General features: G+C 44.0%; 1 protein-coding gene across 2 annotated transcripts; it reads left to right on the plus strand.

Moving 5' to 3' along the window:
• The first annotated feature begins 524 nt into the window (after positions 1-524).
• On the plus strand, positions 525-25,486 carry LOC136572377 (uncharacterized). 2 transcript variants are annotated; one of them, XM_066572897.1, is made up of 5 exons: positions 525-707; positions 12,041-12,307; positions 14,587-14,850; positions 14,969-15,091; positions 24,526-25,486. In XM_066572897.1, the coding sequence occupies exons 1-5, from the start codon at positions 560-562 to the stop codon at positions 24,864-24,866; spliced, it is 1,143 nt and encodes a 380-aa protein (XP_066428994.1). In that variant the 5' UTR covers positions 525-559; the 3' UTR covers positions 24,867-25,486. The 2 variants fall into 2 exon arrangements, with proteins under 2 accessions (XP_066428994.1, XP_066428995.1); XM_066572898.1 differs by lacking the exon at positions 525-707 and adding an exon at positions 2,827-2,945.
• The last annotated feature ends 864 nt before the right edge of the window (positions 25,487-26,350 follow it).

Raw genomic sequence — 26,350 nt, forward strand, 5'->3', positions numbered from 1 at the left:
ATTATGAGGCCAATGATCTCCAATGATCTCCTTCCCAAGTGTGATGTTTTCTCTTCTGCAATGTGGAGTGAAAAAAAAATCGCGCCATGTCCTATCTTTTTGCGTTTTTTAAAAAATCTCCCTTGTCTCTCTATGGAGCCTCCTGTGTATCGTAAAGCACAAACTTGCGATTTTTCATGCGATGCATTTTTAACATTGGAAACTCCTATTGTCTATTATCGTGAGAAAATCTCGCAAGAAAATCACAAGCGGCCGCGATGTATTTGCAAGAAAAAGCATCGCTGATGCTCAGACATCTCATGGACAAAATTGTGCTTTTGTCACAATTTTCCCGTGACGATATCACGATTGCCAGTATGAAGGAGCCATTAGAGGGGAAAGAAAAAGTGAAAACTTAATGTCAGGAGGCTGCAGTAAAGCTGATGGAATTTAGTTGCCTGGTGACTGAGACATTGTTTTGTACACAGACCATTTCTAGTAAGCAGGACTTCTACTATTACATTTTGGGGATTTCCATTGTTTGCTAACAGTGGGATGTCGTAAACCTCTGGGAAATCACATGACTCCTGGCATTGATTGTTCACAAGTCATCAGGACTCATTCACCCTCCGGACCTGTCATTGATGCTCACGCCTCATTGATTGCTTCCTGCATGGAGCCCTCCGTATTCTTGCTTTCAATACTACTCATTACTTGTGCGGTTCCAGGTGAGAACTACCTTATATACTGCATAGCCCGGTATGTACGGGATACTGTATGTGGAGTCAGCGCGGGCGGCCTACATTGATGGTGCGGTAAATACAAACAAAAGAAAACACTATACTGCGCCTGACCGCTGGCGAACCACTGCGGTAATACACCATACAGTGGAAACATGTATGCAGGGTCACCGGCCGGGCTCACAGCCAGAGGAGATCCGCAAATCAAGCCGCCCATAGAGATGCATGAGCGCCCGCAAATCGGTTAAACCATGCAGATTTGATTTGGAGACCTTTTGGTCCGGAAAACAAATCGCAGCATTGTCTATTTTTGTGCGGATCCTGCACTGATGGCTTCCATTAAAGTAAATGGAAGCCGTCCGATCCACGGCACATTTGCAGCTGACACTGCGGACATACCTCGGATCCGTGGGAAATCAGGAGTTTAACCCCCCTTGTACTGCGCATGTCCTAAGATCACATTTGTCAGGTGAGGTTATATGTCAGGGGACTGCCATGGGGTCCATAACTACCCCTGTCTCAAACCTAATAGCAGCAAATAGTTTTTAAGGTGAAGAAAACAACCTGAATAGCATTAGTATATGGCGGCAGTACTACACGGCACTCGGGTGCGGTCTCTTCCTGTCTCTTTATGCTGTAAGCCATTTCCTGTATGTAGTGTACAGGAGTGTGTACATGTTACTACTACTGATAGGAAATGAACATTGCTGCATAATATGGAGGTGCCATTCAAATAATAATCACAGAAAGCAGCCATATACTTACTGATACAAGAAGGCAGGTGGAAGCACCACAACCCCCAGCATGCAGACAGCCGGACTGGTAGATGGAGGAGCCACTGCACAGGTGAAGGTGCTGATGAACAACCAATCACAACCTTCCTTATACTGCTTAGTAATAGACTTGCACACAGATATAGCATGCAAAGGGGTCACAGTACGTGTAGTGCACCCAGCAGGCTTACAACCTATTAGTAACACCATATCTCAGTCCAGTGGCTGCCCTGCATGTCATAGGTGAACCACACGGGCACCCCGGGCTCCCCCAGCGATCAAAGCCAACCTGCATGTTACTGATACATATTGATCAATATGAGCTGTTGGTTAATACTTTGGCCAAGATACACCAGCTGACAAGTGAGGGCCCAGGTAGGTTATAACCCAAGACCAGTATGCTATACCCATCTTTCACAGATCCCCTAAAAATACACACCAAGCTACAATATCCCTTGTGCTGGGAATGACGACTCTGGTGGGTCCTAAACCCACAACCCCTGGATCACTCTCCGTCTAGAAGTCCAATGCGCCACAGAGCCACTCAGCTTGGCCGGGGTGCCGGTGTGGCTCACCTATAAGATGCGGGGCAGCCACTGGACTGAGACATGGTGTTACTAATAGGCTGGAAGCCTGCAGGGTGCACTACATGTACTTTGTGGCCTGACACCCTTGGTATGCTATATCTATGTGCAAGTCTAGTGAAAGTTGTGGTGCTTCTACCCGCCGTCTTATATAAGTAAGTATATGGCTGCTTTCTGTGAATTTTTTTCTATATATTCTCTTTTTCAGAGATTTGCTATTTAAATAAAGGATAATAATATAAAGTACCCGGAGCTACTCTTGTACAGTTAGTTTCGGATGGGTCATATCTCCTGGAGGGGGCTGGAAGACCGTTCATGTGATATGACCCTATTGCACTCTATGCCATGCATAGACCACAGACCAGTCCATATATGCTTGGATACGTCTCTGAGCGGTGTGGTTAGGTACGTGAGATACGGCGCAAATAAAGTGACAAGGAAAACAAGGTCAAAAGATTTAGTCATTTATTTAGTAAAGTGAATGGCGTCAACCTCCTGCTAACATGAAAAGAGGGTGTACAGGGTCACCATTACTGGGATACACAACGGCCTACAGAGGTCCCCCCATAGACTGACAAATGGAACATGCATTAAATCTGTCTTGGCCCTGAAGGGGTCAAAAAAAGAAAACAGAAAAGTGAAGATGATGTCAGAGGGGTGCGGTAAGGTGGCGTGATCTTGTGGTGATGAAATGTTTCCCATAACTCAGGTGATCAGGGGAATTCCAGTCTTTATAGAAAAAGAATGTTTGTATTGACAGTCTCATTATACAATCAGTTTGCATGCTGACCGCCTCTCGCTGACCTCGTCTAACATGCAGCCCCCCGTGTTCCTGCTTATACTCCTAGTCAGCCAGTGTGCGGATGCAGGTGAGACCCCCATGTTGTGTATCGTCCTGTATGTGTATGATACTGCCGGCCTTTATATAGTGGTTGTGGGGATTACTGCGTCCGGCTCAGGGCTCCCACACACTTGTGTTGGCGTTTTTTGTTAACGCGATTGTCAATGGGACTTTCTAATGTTAAAAACGCAATGGAACGCAATGCAACTTGTGTTTTTGGGACATTCCATTAGAAAGTCCCATTGACAATCGTGTTAACTAAAAACGCCAACACAAGTGTGTGGGAGCCCTTGGGGTCCTTTTGCACGAGCCGATAAATCACCCACATTCTTGCATCCAGCGGGAATCTGAATGATTATCTTTCATAGTAAAAGCCCAGACTGAATGACGAATGAGAATTCGTTCACTTCTCATTCCCGTTAAATTTCTGCACACAGAAGACAGACCAACGAATCGCCTCGTGTTGTGAATGGAGGCGGGTGAGCTGCAGGGATCCCCGGCCCGCTCCGCTTTCATTTACTGAGTGATGCTCGTTCCTGTATAAAAGCTCAGGAACGCTCATCGCTGGGGCGACTTGTCGGGTATCTGTGCCCTACAGGTCATCCTGTGTAACAGGACGCTTAGACTATATGTCAGAGGACTGCCATGGGGTCCATCCATACCCCTATCTTGATTCAACCCAATATCAACAAATAGTTTTTTAAGATAATGACCGCAGTGTATGCGGGCAGAAGTCATCCTCTCCTCATAGTCAACTGTAAACAGTCTTAGATTATAGGTTCATCCTGGGTGGGGCGCTATTTCCTTCCTTCATCTTAACATTTTTTTAATTTCTCCTGTATTATTGTACCATAGTCTGTAATAGTTCCCTCTACTGTTATGTAATGTACAGTGATAATAAAGAATACTAATACAAATTATCAGGGGTACGGAGGCATGCTACAGTTAGTACAAGATGTCTCTGAAGGGTCATGTCTTTTGTAAGGTCATAAAGTTAACCATGAATTGTGTCCATACTGCACTCCTTGTCTTATCAGGACCGCGCTCCAACCATATTAAATATCTCAACTTCTCCCAAAGTCATACAAAGATCAGTGCCAACCCCCTCATATTCAATATCTATACCATACCCTATGTCATATATAGACCACCCTCTGACCATCTTATAGTCAATATCTACACTGTACCCTATGTAATATATAGACCACCCTCTGACCATCTTATATTCAATATCTACACTGTACCCTATGTCATATATAGACCACCCTCTGACCATCTTATAGTCAATATCTACACTGTTCCCTATGTCATATATACACACCACCCTCCGAGCATCCTATAGTCAAAATCAACACTGTACTCTGTCATATAAAGGTGACCCTCTGAGTATCTTATATTCTATATCTATACCATACTCTGTGTCATATTTAGACCACCCTACCACCATTCTATATTCACAATTTTCAACTGCACCAAGAGCACCCCCAACCGTCCTATGGTCAAAATGAATGTCATATAAAGAGCCCGCCCTAACATCCCATATTTAATATCTCCACCCTACCTAATATTGTACAAATCTCACCCCTCAACCATGCCTTATCCAATATCTCCACCTCATGTACAGTGTCCTAACTCAACTAACATTATATCAAGTGTCTCCAATCCACCAACAACCTGTAACATCTCCACCCCACCCAAGGACTTACCTTCATATTCCACCTAGATACATTCTGTCATCTGCAAGGTACAAGTTGTACAACAAACTGATATTTAACAATTATAAAGAACTCATCTGGTCCATTATATCATTTTCTTGATGGACATAGTACAATTCCAGAAGAAGTAAAAGTCATCGGTGGCTTCTCAGTCTAATATCTGAAGTCCCAGGCACAGCCTCATTTCACTACAGTATGATCTTAGGAAGGATTTCTGTGGGGTCCTTGTGATATCAGAGAGGTCTAAGGCTTCCTTCCATTAGAGGCTACGATGTCTTGGTCTCATTCTCCACGGTGGGAGCCATTCTGGAAACCTTCTCTAGGGTCTATTGCTGCTCTACAAGGATATCAGCTGCTGTTTCCAAACCAGATTCCAGATTCAGTTCATACTAGATGTGGATTGATATTGGACCCTAGATGTGAGGTTTTCTCCTTTCCTTCGTAGTCCATAGAATGCCATTGGTAGCTCTATTGTAGGTTAAAAATAGGTTTCTGAAGGATTTCCAAGTTGGACTCTTCTGAGAAGAAGAATGTCTCTGGAGTTTTAGGCTCTGCCATCCTGTAGGTTCTCGGTGGGAGATGATACAAGAGGTTGAGTTCTGGTTGTTCGCAGTCTCAGAAGTCTGATGTTCCTCCGTTTTTTCATAAACTGATTCCTCATCGGTGATTGCAGCTTCTGGAAATTCCCAGCACTGCAGACTCTTTATATGTGACTCGCCCCACAATATGTCATGCTGTAGCTATGTAAATAGAAACTGATAGCATCTTTGGACCCGGCTCAAACTGAAAGTGAGACAAGAGTTCATCTAAGGACGGGTTCACCCCAACACTCCATATTGTGTTTTCCTGCTCTGTCATGGGGGCAGGGTCCCTCCTATGATGGAGACATATGGCACCAGATGACCCCACTGATCTATAAGGCAGCACACTGCGCTATTTTACTTGGCATTTTGTGCCAGATCCGTTCAGAGCCTCCAGCGCAAATCAGAACATGACCTACATCTGTACGAACCGCAGCCTTGTGATGCTGCATTCCCAGTACTTCAGTTACCCTATGCCTTTTACTCGAGACACATCCAGAACTGAAGTCAGTTATGGTGCTATTGTGTATTGTTTTTTATACTCCAGTCACATCCAGAGCTGCATACACAGTTATGATGTTCTATATTGTCTCTAACACTGTAGTCACATCCAGAGCTGCATTAACAGTAGTTTTATTACGCTGCGTCTTTTACTCTAGATACATCCAGAGCTGCATTCACATATATGATGTTATTGTACATTGTCTATTATTTTCTAATCACATCCAGAGCTGCATTTACAGTTATGAAGATCTTTCTCATACACCAGTCACATCCAGAACTGCATTCATAGTACTTCTGTTACATTATGTGTCTTACTCCAATTGCATCCAGAGCTGTATTCACATTATGATGTTGCCATTTGTCATATAGTCCCTTTGCATTACTTTTGTTACACTGTGTCTTTTACTCCAGACACATACAAAGCTGCAGTTATCATGTTATTATACATTGTCTCTAACACTCTAGGCACATCCAGAGCTGCATTTGTAGTGGCCCGAAACACCTATTTTTGGCCCCTCCATAATTGTCACATGACATGCCATGTCTTTTATGGGTCTTGTCTTCTGTTATGTGCATTACAGCTGCAGCATGTGAGAGGTTAATGTCTGAAAGTGGCTGGGAAAGTATCAATATCTGTCTAGTCACATGATGTCTGTACCCTATAAATGTGAGTGATTGAGATGCGTCTGGGGCTGAAGTGGAGTGCCGGCCACATGGGGGTACCTTCAACCCTCATCTGGTGAGGTGATGGAAGGAGAGGAGAGGTATCCTGAAATCTTCCATGCCAGAAGCAATCTCTGAAGTATGTGTGAAGTGAGGAGTCCACCGTGCAGAGCTGTCTACAAGTACTGAGTGAGAGTCTGTGGAGTGACCCTACGCCCATCCTCCTCCAGGGTGTTCCCCTTCCAAAAACGTCACCTAACAGATAACGTGGACTGCAGGGCTGGTGTCATCCTGTGTCTCCTCCCGGAGAGTGTTCCCCTTCCAGGAGAGGTACCATACAGATAACGTGGACTGTAGGGCCGATGTCATCTTGTATCTCCTCCCTGAGAGTGTTCCCCTTCAGGGAGAAGTATCTTACAGATAATGTGAATTGTAGGACCCGTGTCATCCTGTGTCTTCCCCCTGAGAGCATTCCCCTTGCAGGGTCGGGATCTTACAGATCACGTGAACTGTAGAGCCGGTGTCATCCTGTGTCTCCCCCCTGAGAGTGTTCCTCTTCCCGGAGCAGTACCATACAGAAAATGCTGACAGGGCTGAAGACCCCTCATGATCTGATCCTGCTGACAGAGCTGAAGACCCCTCATGATCTGATCCTGCTGACAGAGCTGAAGACCCCTCATGATCTGATCCTGCTCACAGAGCTGAAGACCCCCTCATGATCTGATCCTGCTCACAGAGCTGAAGACCCCTCATGATCTGATCCTGCTCACAGAGCTGAAGACCCCCTCATGATCTGATCCTGCTCACAGAGCAGAAAGACCCCTTATGATCTGATCCTGCTCCCAGAGCTGAAGACCCCTCATGACTTGATCCTGCTCACAGAGCTGAAGACCCCCTCATGATCTCATCCTGCTCACAGAGCTGAAGACCCCTCATGATCTCATCCTGCTTACAGAGCTGAAGGACCCTCATGATCTGATCCTGCTCACAGAGCTGAAGACCCCCTCATGATCTGATCCTGCTCACAGAGCTGAAGAACCCTTATGATCTGATCCTGCTCACAGAGCTGAAGACCCCTCATGATCTGATCCTGCTGACAGAGCTGAAGACCCCTCATGATCTGATCCTGCTCACAGAGCTGAAGACCCCCTCATGATCTGATCCTGCTCACAGAGCTGAAGACCCCTCATGAACTGATTCTGCTGACAGAGCTGAAGACCCCTCATGAACTGATTCTGCTGACAGAGCTAAAGACCCCTCATGATTTGATCCTACTCACAGAGCTGAAGACCCCCTCATGATCTCATCCTGCTCCCAGAGCTGAGGACCCCTCATGATCTGATCCTGCTGATAGAGCTAAAAACAGGAGACGCTTTAAAGGGGTTCTGACATGAAAAAAAATAAATTGTACTCACCTTGCCTGGCCTGGCCCGATCGCCAGGCATGTCCCCTCCAGCCGGCATCTTCTTCTGTGCCTTTAAAGCAGAGCAGGAGCGGTCAAAAAGACCACTTCCTGCTCTGGTCCGTCCGTCAGGCACTTCCGAGGTCAACGGACGGACCGCCACAGCAAGCACGTCACAAGCAGTGCTTGCTGTGGGCGGCCCGTCCGTCCTGGCTGAACTCCGGAGTGCTGAGCATGCGCAGTGGAGACGCGGCCCGTCCTGACTCCTGTCAGAGGGCACCTCTCCACTGCGCATGCGCGCGATCCCGGAGCGGCGCGGCTGCTGGAGGAAGAAGACTGCCTGCCGGGAGGCATACTAGCACTTTCTGCTTAGGTTAAGCAGCGCTGCTGATTAGAGCCACCTGATTGGCTCTTCGGCACCACGTGACTGCACAGCGTGCACCAATCAGGTGGCTCTAGTCAGGCTGCTTAACCTAAGCAGAAAGTGCTAATATGCTTCCGGGAGATGACCCCCGATGTCAACAACAACAGGAGACAAGGTAAGTATAAGATTTTTATGCTTTAGCAGCCATTAACCCATGGGTTCCCTGGGTCCATTAGGCAGACCAGGAAACAATGGCTGCTAAAGCATAAAAAAATTATTCATGTCAGAACCCCTTTAAGTCTGACGTCCAGGAGAGAGAGAGAGACTTGTGCAGCTTCCAGCACTGATACACTGTAACAAACCGTGTGCAGAACCTGGTCCAGAGAGCTTATCAGCCTGAAGGGGGTTTCCAGAGAGGTGTGAACTGGAGAGTACCTGTGGTTCTCAACTGTGCGAGTCTGGAAAACCCCGAAAATACCTGCAAGCAGGTGAAAGCACAGAGCTGTCAGCTGTCATCTTCCTGGCTTTAAATGGGAAGATGGAACAATACCTCTCCAGCGCCACCTATTGGAAGGCAGCATTCTTGCAAGTCAGGGTCAGACTTTTTAGACAAGCCTTATAACAATGACTGGGAATTGTCAGCCAAGCCAGAATAACCGTATGCAGACCGCTGTTTCGGGGTTAGTGCTCCTCATCAGTGTGGGGTCATACTAGTTCTCCATCCAGTGGTGGATGAAGGGGACCAAAGGTCGAGGCTGATCACTTCACCGTGGCCCCACATGTCCGCAGTAAATCCACAGTGTGTGTGAAAATAGCTAGTAGTCCCAGTATGATCGCCCCGAAGGGAAGGTTCACGTGTAGCAGATTAGCTGCTGATTCTGACATGGATCTGAGGCAGAGTTCATCCCTTCGATTCAAAGGGTGAGATCCGCTGCGGAACCACACCGCTATGTGTGATGTAACCTGAGGGCTTTTACCCGCTAGCCATATTTTTCCCAGAGATGGGAGAGCGATAATTATGAAACCAACGATTTTCAATGGTTTCATACTCATTTGCAATGTTTCAGTAGAGCTTCGCATCACAGAGAAGAAATCTGCAATATCGCCAGTGTGTTCAATGGGGCCAGCGGCAGCAGCACCAGCCCCATTGACAACATAGGGAGTATATCGCGGACTTCTGCCACAGCTAGGGCAGAAGACAGCGATATTATACCATTGCTTTCAATGGGGTCAGCGGTGCTGTTGCCAACCCCATTAAAAGCAGTGGGTTATAGGCAACCCCCGCAGCATGATTTTCGGGGAAGCGCTTGAAATATAGGCCCTTCCCTGAAAATCATCCCTAAGTGGGGAAAAAAAAATTTAAATACTCACCTCTCCGCCTCTCAGGCGCGTCCTCCAGGTGGCTCCCCTTAGCTATTTATTAATGACATCAATGAATCATGCTGCGGGGGTTGCCTACAACATCGCTAACTTCCCTGCAGGGATGAAGGAAACCCCTGCGACAGCTATCGCTGCTGCTGCCGGCCCCATTGAAAGCACTGAGCAATATTGCAGCGTTTTTCTTGGGGAGTGTTTTCACTCGCTCTCGCAGCGCAAGAAAAAAAACACTAGTGGGTAAAAGCCCTTAGGGTGTGTTCACATGGTGGATTCTGCAGCGACTACTCTGCCACAAATACACTACAAATAAACCCCACACTCAGTGTCCCTGTAATCAGCACATCCATATAATTAGCTCCATACCGTCACTCAACAAAACCCACTATGCCAAGATCAATGTTACCAGTAATAATCCTACATAGGGCCATATAGTACCGCCACACCACAATCACATATTACCACCACACAGCGATTAATACCAACATACTGTCACTGAATAAACACCATGACAAAGAGCAATACTACCAATAGCACTATATGGGGGCCAAACAATACCCCCAGAGCAAATAATACCACTGTAGTGTTAGTGAAAACACTACACAAAGGCTGATATTACCCCCCGCCCATACAGTGACCTTATAGCAGTATATACTAGCTATACACAGGCACTTTACAGACCATACAAATGATTACAGTATTGTTATATCCAGTGACCACAGGTGACATCTCCTCTGACAGTGCACAACACTGGTGATAAAGGGGAAGAAGCTAAGCATGGCCCAAGTGCTCTCTTATTTATGAGCTCCTCAGCCGCCTCATTTTTTATATTGATATCCTTCCATAAACAGGAATGTCCTGCACTTTTTTTGCCTAGTATATCCCATTTTTTCAGGAACCAGTATGGAACTACCTCTTGGATTAGTTCCATACTGGTTCTCCATTCATAGGCAGAATAGCGTTGCTCTTTTTTGTTAAGTATCTGCTATTGTAGTGGAGAGGCTGGTGTTACCTTTGGGTTGGTTCATGCTAGTTCTTCATCAATGGACAGGATAGTCCTGCTCTTATTTGCTTAGTTCCTCTTACTCTAGTAGGAGAGGGTGGTGTTATTCTTGGGTAGGCCCCATACTGGTTCTGGATCCATTGACAGGGTAGCCGTGCTCCTTTTTTTGCCTCGTACCTCCCATTGTAGTATAGGCTCCTGTAACTCTTGGGTTGGTTTTCTCCCTGATTTGTACGTTAAGACATTTTGTGACTTTATTATTCTATTTTGTGAATAACTCTAGAGCATGCTGATATCAGGAAAATAAGATATGTGGGGCTGTGGGGTCATCAGGTGCCTTCCCTCCAGTAAATATAACTAAAAGAACTTTAAATGATTAAAGAACAGTCAGTAAAATGTGTATAGATGCATATTATGACACTAGAAAAGTAATTCCTCCTTATACCTCATGTGCTGATTTCTGCTCGAGAAAAATGGGGTATTTGCTCTGAGAAACCCAACCGACAACACTAGGATCTATGAACAAATGGTTAACATGAATGTTGTGGCTCACATACATCTCTATGTAATTGGCGAGTCCTATAGATGACCTTTGTCTCTCTTGAGTGTCAACATTTCATGTTTCCTTCATTCTGGATCATCAGGGTATTAGGCAGAGATATGGGATCTGAATAGCCAAGAGTCAATACTGAGAAGGCCAATCAGGAATAAGGAATTTAGGCTTGTTACCTTTGGGTTGGATCCATGTGCTTCTCCATCCATGGACAGGATAGTCCTGCTCTTTTTTTGCATAGTACCATCTGTTGTTGTATGTCTGAAGGCTCTTGGGTTGGTTCCATACTGATTCACCGTCCATGCACAGTATAGCCCTCTTTTTGCCTAGTACCTACAATTCTTTTAGGAGAGGCTAATGTTACTCTTGAGTTGGTCTCATACTAGTTCACCTATCCATAGATAAGATAGGGTAGCCATGTTCTTCTTTGCTTTGTACCTCTCCTACTCATTAGAGTGTATGCTCACATAGCTCTTGGGTTGATTCCATGCTGGCTCTCCACCCATGTACAGGGTGACCATGTTTTTCTTTACTAGTACCTCTGGTTCCTGTAGGAGAGGCTGCTGCTACTTTTCGGTTAGTCTCATACTGCTTCAACATCCATGGACAAGATAGTGTAGCTCCGCTCTTATATGCCTAGTACCTCCCATTCTTGTAGGTGTGAAGGCTCGTGTAATGCTGAGGTTGGTTTTCTCTCTGACTAGTTAACATTGTAAAGCCCGTGGGAGTTGGGGCTTTATTTCAGTTGTCATTACCAAAGGCGAAGAAGAATAGACCCAACATAATCTACAGTTCTATGGACTATCACAGCATTATTCTCTGTATTTATATAATGTATATAGTCTATATTTGTATCACATTTGTATAGTGTTTTCTTGTAGCACAGTAAGCCTTTAAGTGTAATTTGTTTTGTGACTTTATTTTCTTTCTGTGTGACTATCTCTGGGGTTTGCTGATGTCACAGAATACAAGGCTGTTGGGTCATCATTTACCTTCCCTCCAGTTAATATCACTGATGGATCTTTATACGATTTAAGAACAGAAGATAGAAACCTTGTACTTACATATCATCATGGTACATGGAGTGTGAGGCCACCATATAATGAGCGTGCCGACTTCTTCTCAAGAAATGGGACATTTGTCCTGAGAAACCTGACCAAAGACGACAGTACAACCTATGTGCAAGAGGTGAACATGACAGTTGTGGCTCGCATACATCTGGTTATGATTGGTGAGTCCTACAGATGACTATTACCTCTCCAAGTGTCAACATTTCATGTTTCCATCATTCTCTTTTTTCCATCTTCTAATATTCCAACCCCTCCTCCACGCTGCGTGCTGTATGACATGATGCTTGGTCATATTGGTAGAGACATGGAGCTTTACCATAGTATTGCCATAGGGTAGGTGATGTCACATTGTCTGGAATGTCTCTGTACACATTGATGTGGAGGGTAGACTTCACTATAACCAATGGCCCCAGTCCTTCCCAGCACAACCCCCCACGTGTATGTCCTGGGCCCCACATACCCACGCCTCTACGACCAAGAGAAACCACAAGTCTGCAAGAGCCCACCGTGCAGCGCTGGGTGCCTACCCTAGAGCGTAAGTGTATGCCAGTAGAGAGTTTGAGAGAGAAAGAGAAACAGTGGCTGGGAATCAAAACCCACAGATAACTGGGCCTGTGGAACTCCTCTGTCATCCCGTGATTCCTCCGTGTTGGACTGTTTCCAAGTTGTTCAAGTTTATTTTTCAAGTAAACGGGCTTTACGGACAGTTCCCAGTTAAGCCTTTAAAAGTCAACTCTGTGTATGTGGACTCTTTATTACACCTCTGGAATTCACCGCAGAGGACGGAACGGTGGTGTCACATGTGACAAAGGACTTAAGGTAAACCACAGTTGGGTTACTCCATTTAATAGCCTGCTCTCGGTTCCTTGGACTAGTCCCCTGGCTACCCTCAGGGTGGGAGATGGTAGAACCCTGTGACAAGGCCCAAACTCTACCCCACTGTCTATTAGGCTGAGGGCCCACTTCTCGGACGCTGCACAACAATCCACCTGACCCATCCATGAGGAATAGAGATGAGCGAACGTACTCGGATAAGCACTACTCGTCCGAGTAATGTGCTTTATCCGAGTACCGCTGTACTCGTCTTGAAAGATTCGGGGAGCGCCGCTGCTGACAGGTGAGTTGCGGCGGGGAGCAGAGGAGAGCGGACGGGAGAGAAGGAGAGAAAGATCTCCCCTCCGTTCCTCCCGGCTCTCCCCTGCAGCTCCCCGCTCCGCGGCGCTCCCCGAATCTTTCAAGACGAGCACAGTGATACTCGGATAAAGCACATTACTCGGACGAGTAGTGCTTATCCGAGTACGCTCGCTCATCTCTAATGAGGAAGTTTATCTTAGCGGGTTTAGACCTGAAGTAAACTGGAAAATTGACATCAATGTTGTTGGGCATTTTGTGAGTAGAGATGCAGTTCCTATGAGGTGATAAGGGTCTAGGCTTTTGGTAGTGAGTCAGTATCAGACACATTAAGTAAATACGATTTAGTAGATGACTTGTTGTGGCCCGGCCCCTGAGTGCTACATGAAATATATCAAGTTATATGATGTTTAATGCAGTGACATTCAAGTATAAAGAGACTTCCAATGGAATGAAGTCATCTAACCATTATGTTGTTTAAGTTCAGTTTTTGTAAAAGAAAAGTGCTGCCTCTCTCTGTCATTCTGTATAATTGGGGGGGGGGGGGGGTTGCCTTCTTCTTATGGGAACCAAAAGGATTCCATGACTTCGCTGTACTGCTCCAAATTAATTATTGAGAAGTGCATGCACTGAGTCTGACACAATGTTGGTCAATCATCAGTATGCTTCTGGTTTATTAACAACATCACGGTATAGATATACTCCAAATGATACAGCAGCAAAGTACATACCCCCTGAAATCATAATAACTCATGATTGGCTTAGTTCGTAATGACTGACATGTTAACACCTTAAGCTGTGTGTTACTACTGATTCCGTATAAACAAAACCAGAATACATTTATTAATATCACTGCTTGGCCTAAAGAGGGCGAAGGTAGGGGGTATGAGCAGCTCCCCTTATGAGCAGTAGGCATCTGAGAAAGACCTGGAGTAGAGCAGTGTTAGGCCTGAGATCGGTGTATGGGAGATACAGCATAAGAATCTAATACATATCAGTGTATAACATGAACAGGTTAACCACTTAGCTGCTATCCCTTTACTAAGAAAGAAGACTATATGTAAATATATATAGGCTGATGTGAGAAACATATGAAAAAAAAATAAATATATATATATATATATATATATATATATATATATATACACACACACATACAATAGAATGCGTATATTATTACTATAACACTTTGGATCAATGGGGGTGGGGGTGGGGGGAGAACAGGCTCAACTGGATAGACATTGTCTTATTTCAGCCTAACATACTATGTTACTATAATGTGCCATCCACCTGCTTCTTCTTCTTACAGAACCCGTGAAGGAGCCGACCCTGAGGAAGGTTAATGGCAGCCAATGTCGTGTCCTCCTAGAGTGCTGTGTCCAGGAATCAGATCCGCTCAACGTAACCTTCTTCAAAGATGGAGAAGAGATCACGGGGAACATCACGAGGGGGGACCTGTCCTACTACTTGTGTATTAACGCCTCGGATCTGGGTTGTTCTGGGACATACAGCTGTAAATCGTCCAACCCTTTAGGTGCCAAGACGTCTTCAGAGATTAAATTATTGACTAATGGTAAGTCAAAATAACCTTCTTAGTCAATGTGTATGTTCTTACCTCCACAACATTCTACTGTTCATATGAATGCAGCCGAAAATCACAACATCATTGACGTGAATGGGTTGTCTTCCAGATCACAATAACTGTGATGAGACCACAGCAAACTTTCCAAGCTGGAGCATTGTCCTCTTCATAATCTTCTTCATCCTCATCTTCATCATCATCCTGGTTGTTTTCTCTATATTGTGTTCTAAATGTAAGTGGACCTTTCCTGCAAGATGGTTAATTGGAAAGTATTGTCTTCAGTGGATGTCAGTATAGAAAACCACAATGTTAGGTCTGTGGAGTCATAGTGAAGTTATAAAGTCCCTCCCTTGGGGATAAAGCTGCTCAGTGTAGAGGGGGAGGTTCATGTCTTTATGCCTACTGTTTTATGATATGTTTTGTAGTCATATTTATGTGCAAGCCATTTAAAGTGGTGAGGAAGCCAGGGGAGGTGGGACCGGCTGTTGGTGGGCGGATGTGAGCTGGGATTTCCGGTGCCCATGAGATGTGCAGAAGGACCGTGCCAGTGAGAGAGCTGACCCTGACAGGGCAACCAGCGTATACCTTATAGGCAGGCTCTGGAAAGAGTAGAACAGATCTCTTGCTTACCGCCCTCTGCCAGGAGACAGCTTGATTCTCCTCAATGTCTCACTATGAATGAGTCACAACTTCAGCCGCGTTGATAATCAGTGGCATCACCAGAGTGAGTATACGCCATTGATAGGGACATAAAGAGACCGTGCTATAATGAAGACTAGTTGCTCCTGAGTACAGGATTATTAGGACACTTAATTGTGGCCCAAGCAAGGCCTTACAAGTTCTTACCATTATTGTACGCAAATTGTCCACGGCACGAGCACGGCCTCCACTTTGGACTTATCTTGTTCATAAATATTTAAAAAACATGTGCAGCGTCCAAGGAACGGGCCCCAGCCTAGGAAACAGTGGGGTATAGATGAAGGCCTTCTCACGGTGAGTCTACTGTCTCCCAACCAAAGGGTAACTGGGAACACGTCCAGGGGCCCGAGAGCAGGCTACTAAATAGGTGCACCTACTGGTGGTTTACCTTAGTGTTACAGTACTAGTAGTGTGCAGAGGTACACACGGCGTGGGACTCCCTGACCCTCACCCACGCCAATGTCCCTTCCTGGAGGTAGTCCCAAAGGTGGACAGGTCCAGGCCGCCAACACTGAACCTACGCTGCCTAGTGCAGAGGACATCTTACTAGTACCGACAGGCTAGGCCGATGGAATAAACCAACACGACAGGAAAACCACAGAACACAGGCAGAGCTGGATCGAGACAGGGTAACTTCCAGTGGAGCAGGACCGAAGTCAAACACACAGGGAATGGAACCAATAACTGGCAACTGCTGTCAGCAGCTGCCAGACTATATTTAGGAGTCTCCGCCCCTTGGACGCAGACCAATCAAGCCAGCTGACCGGAGCTCTCAGCCAGACACTATAACTCACAGAGGTAGAGCGCATGCGCCTCTCATAGCAGGCATGCATGCGCGCACGGCTGCGCGCTGCGCCCGCACGCTGGAGCATGGCGCCACCGCGGCCTCCAGAGAAACGCGCAGGGACAGTTGAATTATTGCATCCGTTTCTAGTCAGGGTTAAGAGCTATTTCATCATATGGCTCAGAAGTGATTTATCCCACCCATAAACCTAGAACACCTTACAGTTAGAGTACATTCAGTACCCAGAAACCTAGAACACCCTACAGTGAGAGTACATTCAGTACCCAGAAACCTAGAACACCCTACAGTGAGAGTACATTCAGTACTCAGAAACCTAGAACACCCTACAGTGAGAGTACATTCAATACCCAGAAACTTAGAACACCCTTCAGTGAGAGTACATTTAGTAGCCAGAAACATAGAACACTTTACAGTGAGAGTACATTCAATACCCAGAAACCTAGAACACTTTACAGTGAGAGTACATTCAATACCCAGAAACCTAGAACACTTTACAGTGAGAGTACATTCAATACCCAGAAACCTAGAACACCCTACAGTTAGAGTACATTCAGTACTCAGAAATCTAGAACACTTTACAGTGAGAGTACATTCAGTACCCAGAAACCTAGAACACTTTACAGTGAGAGTACATTCAGTACCCAGAAACCAAGAACACTTTACAGTGAGAGTACATTCAGTACTCAGAAACCTAGAACACTTTACAGTGAGAGTACATTCAGTACCCAGAAACCTAGAACACCCTACAGTGAGAGTACATTCAGTACCCAGAAACCAAGAACACTTTACAGTGAGAGTACATTTAGTACTCAGAAACCTAGAACACCCTACAGTGAGAGTACATTCAATACCCAGAAACCTAGAACACTTTACAGTGAGAGTACATTTAGTACTCAGAAACCTAGAACACCCTACAGTGAGAGTACATTCAGTACTCAGAAACCTAGAACACTTTACAGTGAGAGTACATTTAGTACCCAGAAACCTAGAACACTTTACAGTGAGAGTACATTTAGTACCCAGAAACCTAGAACACTTTACAGTGAGAGTACATTTAGTAGCCAGAAACCTAGAACACTTTACAGTGAGAGTACATTCAATACCCAGAAACCTAGAACACTTTACAGTGAGAGTACATTCAATACCCAGAAACCTAGAACACTTTACAGTGAGAGTACATTCAATACCCAGAAACCTAGAACACCCTACAGTTAGAGTACATTTAGTACTCAGAAATCTAGAACACCCTACAGTGAGAGTATATTCAGTACCCAGAAACCTAGAACACTTTACAGTGAGAGTACATTTAGTACCCAGAAACCTAGAACACTTTACAGTGAGAGTACATTCAGTACTCAGAAACCTAGAACACCCTACAGTTAGAGTACATTCAGTACTCAGAAACCTAGAACACTTTACAGTGGGAGTACATTCAGTACCCAGAAACCTAGAACACTTTACAGTGAGAGTACATTCAGTACCCAGAAACCAAGAACACTTTACAGTGAGAGTACATTCAGTACCCAGAAACCTAGAACACTTTACAGTGAGAGTACATTCAGTACCCAGAAACCTAGAACACCCTACAGTTAGAGTACATTCAGTACTCAGAAATCTAGAACACTTTACAGTGAGAGTACATTCAGTACCCAGAAACCAAGAACACTTTACAGTGAGAGTACATTCAGTACCCAGAAACCTAGAACACTTTACAGTGAGAGTACATTCAGTACTCAGAAACCTAGAACACCCTACAGTTAGAGTACATTCAGTACTCAGAAATCTAGAACACTTTACAGTGAGAGTACATTCAGTACCCAGAAACCTAGAACACTTTACAGTGAGAGTACATTCAGTACCCAGAAACCAAGAACACTTTACAGTGAGAGTACATTCAGTACCCAGAAACCTAGAACACTTTACAGTGAGAGTACATTCAGTACCCAGAAACCTAGAACACCCTACAGTGAGAGTACATTCAGTACCCAGAAACCAAGAACACTTTACAGTGAGAGTACATTTAGTACTCAGAAACCTAGAACACCCTACAGTGAGAGTACATTCAATACCCAGAAACCTAGAACACTTTACAGTGAGAGTACATTTAGTACTCAGAAACCTAGAACACCCTACAGTGAGAGTACATTCAGTACTCAGAAACCTAGAACACTTTACAGTGAGAGTACATTCAGTACCCAGAAACCTAGAACACTTTACAGTGAGTGTACATGCAGTACCCAGAAACCTAGAACACCCTACAGTGAGAGTACATTTAGTACTCAGAAATCTAGAACACCCTACAGTGAGAGTATATTCAGTACCCAGAAACCTAGAACACTTTACAGTGAGAGTACATTTAGTACCCAGAAACCTAGAACACTTTACAGTGAGAGTACATTCAGTACTCAGAAACCTAGAACACCCTACAGTTAGAGTACATTCAGTACTCAGAAACCTAGAACACTTTACAGTGGGAGTACATTCAGTACCCAGAAACCTAGAACACTTTACAGTGAGAGCACATTCAGTACCCAGAAACCTAGAACACTTTACAGTTAGAGTACGTTCAATACCCAGAAACCCAGAGCACTTTACAGTGAGAGTGCATTCAATTCCCAGAAACCTAGAACACCCTACAGTGAGAGTACATTCAGTACCCAGAAACCTAGAACACTTTACAGTGAGAGTACATTCAGTACCCAGAAACCTAGAACACTTTACAGTGAGAGCACATCCAGTACTCAGAAACCGAGAACACCGTACAGTAAGATTACATTCAGTACTCAGAAACCTAGAACACTTTACAGTGAGATTACATTCAGTACTCAGAAACCTAGAACACCCTACAGTGCGAGTACATTCAGTACTCAGAAACCTAGAACACTTTACAGTGATAGTTCATTCAGTACTCAGAAACCTAGAACACCCTACAATGAGAGTACATTTAGTACTCAGAAACCTAGAACACCCTACAGTGAGAGTACATTCAGTACCCAGAAACCTAGAACACCCTACAGTGAGAGTACATTCAGTACTCAGAAACCTAGAACACCCTACAGTGAGAGTACATTCAGTACTCAGAAACCTAGAACACTTTACAGTGATAGTTCATTCAGTACTCAGAAACCTAGAACACCCTACAGTGAGAGTACATTCAGTACCCAGAAACCTAGAACACTTTACAGTGAGAGTACATTCAGTACCCAGAAACCAAGAACACTTTACAGTGAGAGTACATTCAGTACTCAGAAACCTAGAACACTTTACAGTGAGAGTAAATTCAATATCCAGAAACCTAGAACACCCTACAGTGAGAGTACATTCAGTACTCAGAAACCTAGAACACCCTACAGTGAGAGTACATTCAGTACTCAGAAACCTAGAACACCCTACAGTGAGAGTACATTCAGTACTCAGAAACCTAGAACACCCTACAGTGAGAGTACATTCAGTACCCAGAAACCTAGAACACCCTACAGTGAGAGTACATTCAGTACTCAGAAACCTAGAACACCCTACAGTGAGAGTACATTCAATACCCAGAAACCTAGAACACTTTACAGTGAGAGTACATTTAGTACTCAGAAACCTAGAACACCCTACAGTGAGAGTACATTCAGTACTCAGAAACCTAGAACACTTTACAGTGAGAGTACATTCAGTACCCAGAAACCTAGAACACTTTACAGTGAGTGTACATTCAGTACCCAGAAACCTAGAACACCCTACAGTGAGAGTACATTTAGTACTCAGAAATCTAGAACACCCTACAGTGAGAGTATATTCAGTACCCAGAAACCTAGAACACTTTACAGTGAGAGTACATTTAGTACCCAGAAACCTAGAACACTTTACAGTGAGAGTACATTTAGTAGCCAGAAACCTAGAACACTTTACAGTGAGAGTACATTCAATACCCAGAAACCTAGAACACTTTACAGTGAGAGTACATTCAATACCCAGAAACCTAGAACACTTTACAGTGAGAGTACATTCAATACCCAGAAACCTAGAACACCCTACAGTTAGAGTACATTTAGTACTCAGAAATCTAGAACACCCTACAGTGAGAGTATATTCAGTACCCAGAAACCTAGAACACTTTACAGTGAGAGTACATTTAGTACCCAGAAACCTAGAACACTTTACAGTGAGAGTACATTCAGTACTCAGAAACCTAGAACACCCTACAGTTAGAGTACATTCAGTACTCAGAAACCTAGAACACTTTACAGTGGGAGTACATTCAGTACCCAGAAACCTAGAACACTTTACAGTGAGAGTACATTCAGTACCCAGAAACCAAGAACACTTTACAGTGAGAGTACATTCAGTACCCAGAAACCTAGAACACTTTACAGTGAGAGTACATTCAGTACCCAGAAACCTAGAACACCCTACAGTTAGAGTACATTCAGTACTCAGAAATCTAGAACACTTTACAGTGAGAGTACATTCAGTACCCAGAAACCAAGAACACTTTACAGTGAGAGTACATTCAGTACCCAGAAACCTAGAACACTTTACAGTGAGAGTACATTCAGTACTCAGAAACCTAGAACACCCTACAGTTAGAGTACATTCAGTACTCAGAAATCTAGAACACTTTACAGTGAGAGTACATTCAGTACCCAGAAACCTAGAACACTTTACAGTGAGAGTACATTCAGTACCCAGAAACCAAGAACACTTTACAGTGAGAGTACATTCAGTACCCAGAAACCTAGAACACTTTACAGTGAGAGTACATTCAGTACCCAGAAACCTAGAACACCCTACAGTGAGAGTACATTCAGTACCCAGAAACCAAGAACACTTTACAGTGAGAGTACATTTAGTACTCAGAAACCTAGAACACCCTACAGTGAGAGTACATTCAATACCCAGAAACCTAGAACACTTTACAGTGAGAGTACATTTAGTACTCAGAAACCTAGAACACCCTACAGTGAGAGTACATTCAGTACTCAGAAACCTAGAACACTTTACAGTGAGAGTACATTCAGTACCCAGAAACCTAGAACACTTTACAGTGAGTGTACATGCAGTACCCAGAAACCTAGAACACCCTACAGTGAGAGTACATTTAGTACTCAGAAATCTAGAACACCCTACAGTGAGAGTATATTCAGTACCCAGAAACCTAGAACACTTTACAGTGAGAGTACATTTAGTACCCAGAAACCTAGAACACTTTACAGTGAGAGTACATTCAGTACTCAGAAACCTAGAACACCCTACAGTTAGAGTACATTCAGTACTCAGAAACCTAGAACACTTTACAGTGGGAGTACATTCAGTACCCAGAAACCTAGAACACTTTACAGTGAGAGCACATTCAGTACCCAGAAACCTAGAACACTTTACAGTTAGAGTACGTTCAATACCCAGAAACCCAGAGCACTTTACAGTGAGAGTGCATTCAATTCCCAGAAACCTAGAACACCCTACAGTGAGAGTACATTCAGTACCCAGAAACCTAGAACACTTTACAGTGAGAGTACATTCAGTACCCAGAAACCTAGAACACTTTACAGTGAGAGCACATCCAGTACTCAGAAACCGAGAACACCGTACAGTGAGATTACATTCAGTACTCAGAAACCTAGAACACTTTACAGTGAGATTACATTCAGTACTCAGAAACCTAGAACACCCTACAGTGCGAGTACATTCAGTACTCAGAAACCTAGAACACTTTACAGTGATAGTTCATTCAGTACTCAGAAACCTAGAACACCCTACAATGAGAGTACATTTAGTACTCAGAAACCTAGAACACCCTACAGTGAGAGTACATTCAGTACCCAGAAACCTAGAACACCCTACAGTGAGAGTACATTCAGTACTCAGAAACCTAGAACACCCTACAGTGAGAGTACATTCAGTACTCAGAAACCTAGAACACTTTACAGTGATAGTTCATTCAGTACTCAGAAACCTAGAACACCCTACAATGAGAGTACATTTAGTACTCAGAAACCTAGAACACCCTACAGTGAGAGTACATTCAGTACCAAGAAACCTAGAACACTTTATAGTGAGAGTAGATTTAGTACCCAGAAACCTAGAACACTTTACAGTGAGAGTAAATTCAATATCCAGAAACCTAGAACACCCTACAGTGAGAGTACATTCAGTACTCAGAAACCTAGAACACCCTACAGTGAGAGTACATTCAGTACTCAGAAACCTAGAACACCCTACAGTGAGAGTACATTCAGTACTCAGAAACCTAGAACACCCTACAGTGAGAGTACATTCAGTACCCAGAAACCTAGAACACCCTACAGTGAGAGTACATTCAGTACTCAGAAACCTAGAACACCCTACAGTGAGAGTACATTCAGTACCCAGAAACCTAGAACACCCTACAGTGAGAGTACATTCAGTACTCAGAAACCTAGAACACCCTGCAGTGAGAGTACATTCAGTATTCAGAAACCTAGAACACCCTACAGTGAGAGTACATTCAGTACCCAGAAACCTAGAACACCCTACAGTGAGAGTACATTCAGTACTCAGAAACCTAGAACACTTTACAGCGCTCGTCTCTTCATACCCTACAGCGCTTGTCTCTTCATAGCCTACAGCGCTTGTCTCTTCATACCCTACAGCGCTTGTCTCTTCAGTACATTATGGTATCACATGTAGTTGGTGCTGTTTGTTTACGTGTTCATCTTCGTACTCTACATACATGTTTTTTTAATAATTTATCAATAAAAACTCATTTCAGTTAGTTTAGTCTGTGACGGGTTTTTCAGTCTCGGACTACTCCTGCTCCAGTGAAAAGGACTTGTCCCAATTAAAGTTGTTATAAGTAGAGCTCCGTCTTTTCAGAGTTGCCCCCGAAGCTTTTGTTGGGTTGCTAACCCCCGATTCCTGTATGAGGTTGACCGTCCCAGACAATGAGCCGATCTAGCTAGGTCTGACCTGGGGCACGAAAGCCTTATTGCCCTGATTCCACAGCAGGTTGATAAAGCCACGATAACCCCTCATTCCTGCATCGGACCAATCAGAGCTGTGCCTGCCAGCAACCAATGAGATATGGCCAGTTGCCGGCAGACTCTAAATAGCTCTCTGTAACTACTGGTTAACCCCTGCTTGCCTGGGATGTTTTGTAAATGCCTCAAAATTGGGCAGACGCTTTGTAGCACCCACGTGTATGCAGAGCCATCGAATCATTGATCTTCATTTTAGACAAAAAGGAAATCAACCCCTTCATCCAAAAGGAAGTACATTTATGAGGGTTTGTATGGAACGGGAATGATAGCCGATGCTGCTCAGTACTCGGTGGATGCTGGCTGTCTTTGACATCTGGCAGCCGCTCGCAACAACTGTGACAGCTTTCACGCCAATAACCCTTGAAATGCTGCTGTCAGGACAACTCGGAGCCCACTGAAGGCTCCAGGTCTGCCATGTACTACTGCCCATTTAGACGGGCTAGTGGCTTGCTATATTAGAATAGAATGCTGAAAGAAATACCATACACTGCAATACTGAAGTGTTGCAGTATATAGTATAAGCAAGTCCCATATGAGGACTAAAAAATTTAGTTGAAAAAAAGTTTATTTTAGTACTGTAAGATTAAAGAAAAAACCTTTCCTGTTTTTAAAAATAAAAAAATCCCCTAAAACAGTCCTATCTATGAAAATAACACATTTTTATCTTACACGGTGAACATTGTCAGAAAAAAAAGATACACAAGGCTAGAACCGGCTTTCTTGGTCAACTCGTCTCAAAGAAAAAATTGTCCTTCCACAGCCCCATCAATAAGTAGATTTAAAACGTTACGACGGTCAGAAGACGACGACAGGTTTTCTTTGAAAAAATATTTTATTTTAAAAAAATAAATAAATTTGGTATTGCAGTAATTGTATCGAATACAGTCAGCATATCACTTATGTCGCAGTGCGTATGCTGTAAAAACAAGCCCCCTCCCCAAAGATTTTCCACCTAGAAATGATTGAAAGATCTTCAGCACGTTGAATAGTACGATTGAAAAAGAACACTTGTCCCGTAAAAAAAAACAAGCCCTCAGAGAGCTACATTGCCAAAAAATGAACGCTATGATTGTTTTGAAGGTGGAGAGGAAAGAACAAAAATCGAAAACAAAAAAGGGGCGCGTCATAAAAGTGGTTAAACTTTCTTTCTTCTAACAGGTCAAAAAAACTGTGTAAAGACACCCGATGAGGAGTCTGGAGACGGAGAGTCACAAGACACATCCCAACTTGAGAAACCACTCCTTGATGAGAGTTCACCTAAGGAGAAAAGAAGACAGGGCTCCTCCCCTAACAGTCATGTGACTAATTCTGAAGAACCCGTCGAGAACTTGAACCTGCACAACGACCTAGGGCTGCCTACAGAAATAGACACCCCGAAGAACCCAGGTCAGCTCATTGTGGGCAAGAATGATCCAGGTCATTGTGGGGAAGAGACCTCCGTTATGGAACTAGACGTGTTGGGAACGGCCTCGGATCACGGTCCTGTAGCAAATGGATGATGCTTGTATATAGTCTTTATTGCGCTAGGTCACATTGAATCTTGATTGTCTATATTGGACTACAGTTGTAAGGCTTCAATGAGGAAGAGGACTTCAAAAACTAAAGTCACGTACCAAAGGAACACAAATAGGAAGATGAAATGTCCATGGTGGCTCGCTGACTACAATGTGGACTACGGTGTGAGCCAAGAATTAGGACAGATGTAAAAATCTGTAGTCAAGACAAGCGTAGCCTCCTGTCATCCTGGTGGCATGGCTTCCAGTGTTGCCTGCCTTATGATGGATGTTATGGCTCCATTCTGATCAGTTTTCTATCTGATGCGGTTGACTTGTAATGCCGCAGGCTTCCTTGGACATCTTATGCTCTCCAGCTAAAGCCGATAGAACACTGATGGGATAGGACAGAGGTAGGAGGCGCCACCAGATGAGACGAGTATGTTAAGTAGATAAGCTCCATAGTTTTTTGCATATTGCTAATATCTTGCTAGCTTTTGATCGCCTCTTCCACCGCTCGCTCAGTGATTGTACTAAGAGCAGTCCGCTTTACTGCATGTAATTCATTATATAATCTTCTGTTATCTTATAATCGCTCGCTCCATATTATGTGATGCCGCAATAAAGCTCCCTCCTCCTATAATATCCGCCTCTCATTTTATTGCACAACGCATTTCTATGATCTGTATGTTCTAAAGGCCAAACTCCAAAATCAAGCTGCTCCAAGACGGGGAGTCCTCCTGCTTAACCCCTTAGTGACACGGACGGTTTGGGAACAAAGGACACAACAACGTTTTGGGGCATTTTCATCTCCACTTTTCAAAAGCCGTAACTTAATTTTTTTATTTTTATTAACACGGCGGTATGAGGTTCGGTTTTTGTGCGGCGAGCTGCAGTTTTTATTGATACTTGGAATGTATTGTAAAACTTTCACTCATTTTTTTTTTCTTTTTTGGGGGGCCGCCAGAGAAACACATCAATTCCGCCGGAGTTTCTTTTGTTACAGCATTAATCATGCAGCACAAATGACATGATGATTTGTTTCTGCCGGTCGGTACGATTCCGATACCAAAATTAGACATTATTTTAGGTCTTTCCACGTTTGCACAATGAAAACCCTTTTTTGGAAAAAAATGTTTGCATTGCTGCATTCGGAGTCCCATGCCCGTTTTCTTCTCCCATGGTCGGAGTGCTGCGAGGGTCTGTTGTTGGCACAACCAGCTGCAGTCTTATTGCTCCCATATTGGGGCACATTTGATGACTTTTATCGCGTTTTCTGGGAGTTAAATTGAACAAAATAAGCATTTTAGTTGCGATTTTTATTGAGTTTTAGTTTTTTTGCTGTGCAGGATAAATGGTGGGCTCAGGTTATATATGTTTTGAGGTTATTTTTACATTTTCTTTTTTTTTTATAAAAGGGAAGGCGGGCTAAAATGGTTATTTTTGTTACTGTTTCATGTAGTCTTTTCTTTTGCTATTTTTATTTTATT

This window comes from Eleutherodactylus coqui, chromosome 7 (genome assembly GCF_035609145.1).
Source record: "Eleutherodactylus coqui strain aEleCoq1 chromosome 7, aEleCoq1.hap1, whole genome shotgun sequence".
Lineage (NCBI taxonomy): Eukaryota > Metazoa > Chordata > Amphibia > Anura > Eleutherodactylidae > Eleutherodactylus > Eleutherodactylus coqui.

What these genes read in the sequence shown, in the direction of transcription:
- LOC136572377 (XM_066572897.1), top strand. Translation starts at nt 560, where the DNA reads ATGACTCCTGGCATTGATTGTTCACAAGTCATCAGGACTCATTCACCC. An exon ending in CATTACTTGTGCGGTTCCAG is followed by an intron (nt 708 to 12,040) that starts GTGAGAACTACC and finishes CTGATGTCACAG; the next exon opens with AATACAAGGCTGTTGGGTCA. An exon ending in CTCTATATTGTGTTCTAAAT is followed by an intron (nt 15,092 to 24,525) that starts GTAAGTGGACCT and finishes TTCTTCTAACAG; the next exon opens with GTCAAAAAAACTGTGTAAAG.